A 2,081-nucleotide genomic window follows, 5' to 3' on the forward strand; every position below is an offset into this window, starting at 1 on the left:
AAACTTTAGGTTCTCGTCTGACGAGTAGCGGGAAGTTACGTGGTGGAGGCCGAGCGGTAGTCGTCACGTGGTGGAGGCCGAGCGGTAGTCGTCACGTGGTGGAGGCCGAGCGGTAGTCGTCACGTGGTGGAGGCCGAGCGGTAGTCGTCACGTGGTGGGGTCGTCACGTGGTGGACGCCAGGCGACGCAAGTACTAACACAAAATGTTTATTAGTACTCAAAATACATCTAAAAGGTGACTAATGTATGATATATAATAAATCATAACGGCTCTCAAAATTGACGGGCTGTTCCGTTTTCTATTCGTGAGCCCCCTCGGTTAGGTTAGGTTCAGGCAATTTAGTACATCATTTTTATGGTGTTGTGACAGCTCGACAAGATGGCCCACACACTCAACTCTGTTGAGATTTACCTCCTTTCAGTCTATCCTAGCTGCTTGTCCTTGTATCCTAGCTGCTTGTCCTTGTATCCTAGCTGCTTGTCCTTGTATCCTAGCTGCTTGTCCTTGTATCCTAGCTGCTTGTCCTTGTATCCTAGCTGCTTGTCCTTGTATCCTAGCTGCTTGTCCTTGTATCCTAGCTGCTTGTCCTTGTATCCTAGCTGCTTGTCCTTGTATCCTAGCTGCTTGTCCTTGTATCCTAGCTGCTTGTCCTTGTATCCTAGCTGCTTGTCCTTGTATCCTAGCTGCTTGTCCTTGTATCCTAGCTGCTTGTCCTTGTATCCTAGCTGCTTGTCCTTGTATCCTAGCTGCTTGTCCTTGTATCCTAGCTGCTTGTCCTTGAATAGTCATACTGGTGGATACATATATTTGTACCCTGTACTTTCCCCCTCACTCTACCAACGGTGCCAGGAACCTTCCCCTCACTCTCAACAACGGTAACATTCCTCCCGTGACCTCACAACACACCACTTACCTCACTTCTAACCAGTCACTTCCCACAAAAATCGCTTCAGCAACTTTAATGCCCTTTCCTACTCTCTCCCCTCACTTTCCGCGCCCTCCTCACCCCAATGCTTTCCGCTCTCACACCTCATGTTCTCTGCCCCCTCTCACACCCCGTCCCTCTCTGCCCCCTCACCCGTCCCTCTCTGCTCTCTGACCCCTCCCTCTCTCCTCCCCCTCACCCCACACTCTCCACACTGCTTACTTCCCCTCTACATTCACTTCAGTGACCTAAACTTCCTCTATTTACCTTCTTCTGACGCATTTTTCACCGTAAATCCTGCTTTGCGCTTCTGCAGCCGGCTTGTGCCGTCTCTACTACACACTCCAATGTTTTATTTGTATTTCTTTCTTGCTGCTCTTCCTCTGTTTTTGTCTACGTTTCTGTAGCACTCTCTGGCTGCATGTCTGGCTGTTTATCTCTGTCTCTGTCTCTGTCTCTGTCTCTGTCTCTCTCTCTCTCTCTCTCTCTCTCTCTCTCTCTCTCTCTCTCTCTCTCTCTCTCTCTCTCTCTCTCTCTCTCTCTACTCTTGTTCTATCACCGTGGCGACGCCTCCAGTGCTTCATGCACCCTCTCGCTCTCTCTTTCTCTATTTCTCTATGCTTCTGTCTTTGTAACACTCACTACCCCTCTTCTTTCATTGTCACACACACTCTCATTAAACCCCTTCTCTTTCTTACATCCTCTCACTCATGTCACACCTCATTATCTTCCTCTTGCTACACCCTCTCCTCTTAACCTCATTCATCCCTCACGAAACACAGAAAATTTTCTCATCTCGACCACCTCCAATTCATACGTTAAACTTCGAGAGCAATATAAGAACGGACTCAACCAATGAGATGTAAAATAATAGGATTTTTGTTGAACTCTCCCCTCATTCGTCTTTTGTGCTTGGGCTGGACGGTAGAACAACGGCCTAGCGTCATGCAGGTCGGCGTTTAATCCCCGTCCGTCCAAGTGGTTGGGCATCATTTCTTTCCCCCCGTTCCATCACAAATCCTTATCCTGACCCCTTCCAAGTGCAACATAGTCGTAATGGCTTCGCGCTTTCACCCCTGATCATTTTCTCTCTCTCTCTCTCTCTCTCTCTCTCTCTCTCTCTCTCTCTCTCTCTCTCTCTCTCTCTCTCTCTCT

At 48.6% G+C, this 2,081-nt stretch overlaps 1 protein-coding gene across 1 annotated transcript; it reads right to left on the reverse strand.

Moving 5' to 3' along the window:
- Positions 1-423: 423 nt before the first annotated feature.
- Positions 424-1,208, reverse strand: LOC138353326 (microtubule-associated protein 1A-like). The gene is made up of 2 exons (XM_069306204.1): positions 1,194-1,208; positions 424-777 (listed from the first exon to the last, which is right to left on the reverse strand). Exons 1-2 carry the CDS (start codon positions 1,206-1,208, stop codon positions 424-426), a joined length of 369 nt encoding a protein of 122 aa, XP_069162305.1.
- Between the last annotated feature and the right edge of the window lie 873 nt (positions 1,209-2,081).

The sequence above is a fragment of the Procambarus clarkii genome, chromosome 57 (genome assembly GCF_040958095.1).
Source record: "Procambarus clarkii isolate CNS0578487 chromosome 57, FALCON_Pclarkii_2.0, whole genome shotgun sequence".
NCBI classification, from domain to species: Eukaryota; Metazoa; Arthropoda; class Malacostraca; order Decapoda; family Cambaridae; genus Procambarus; species Procambarus clarkii.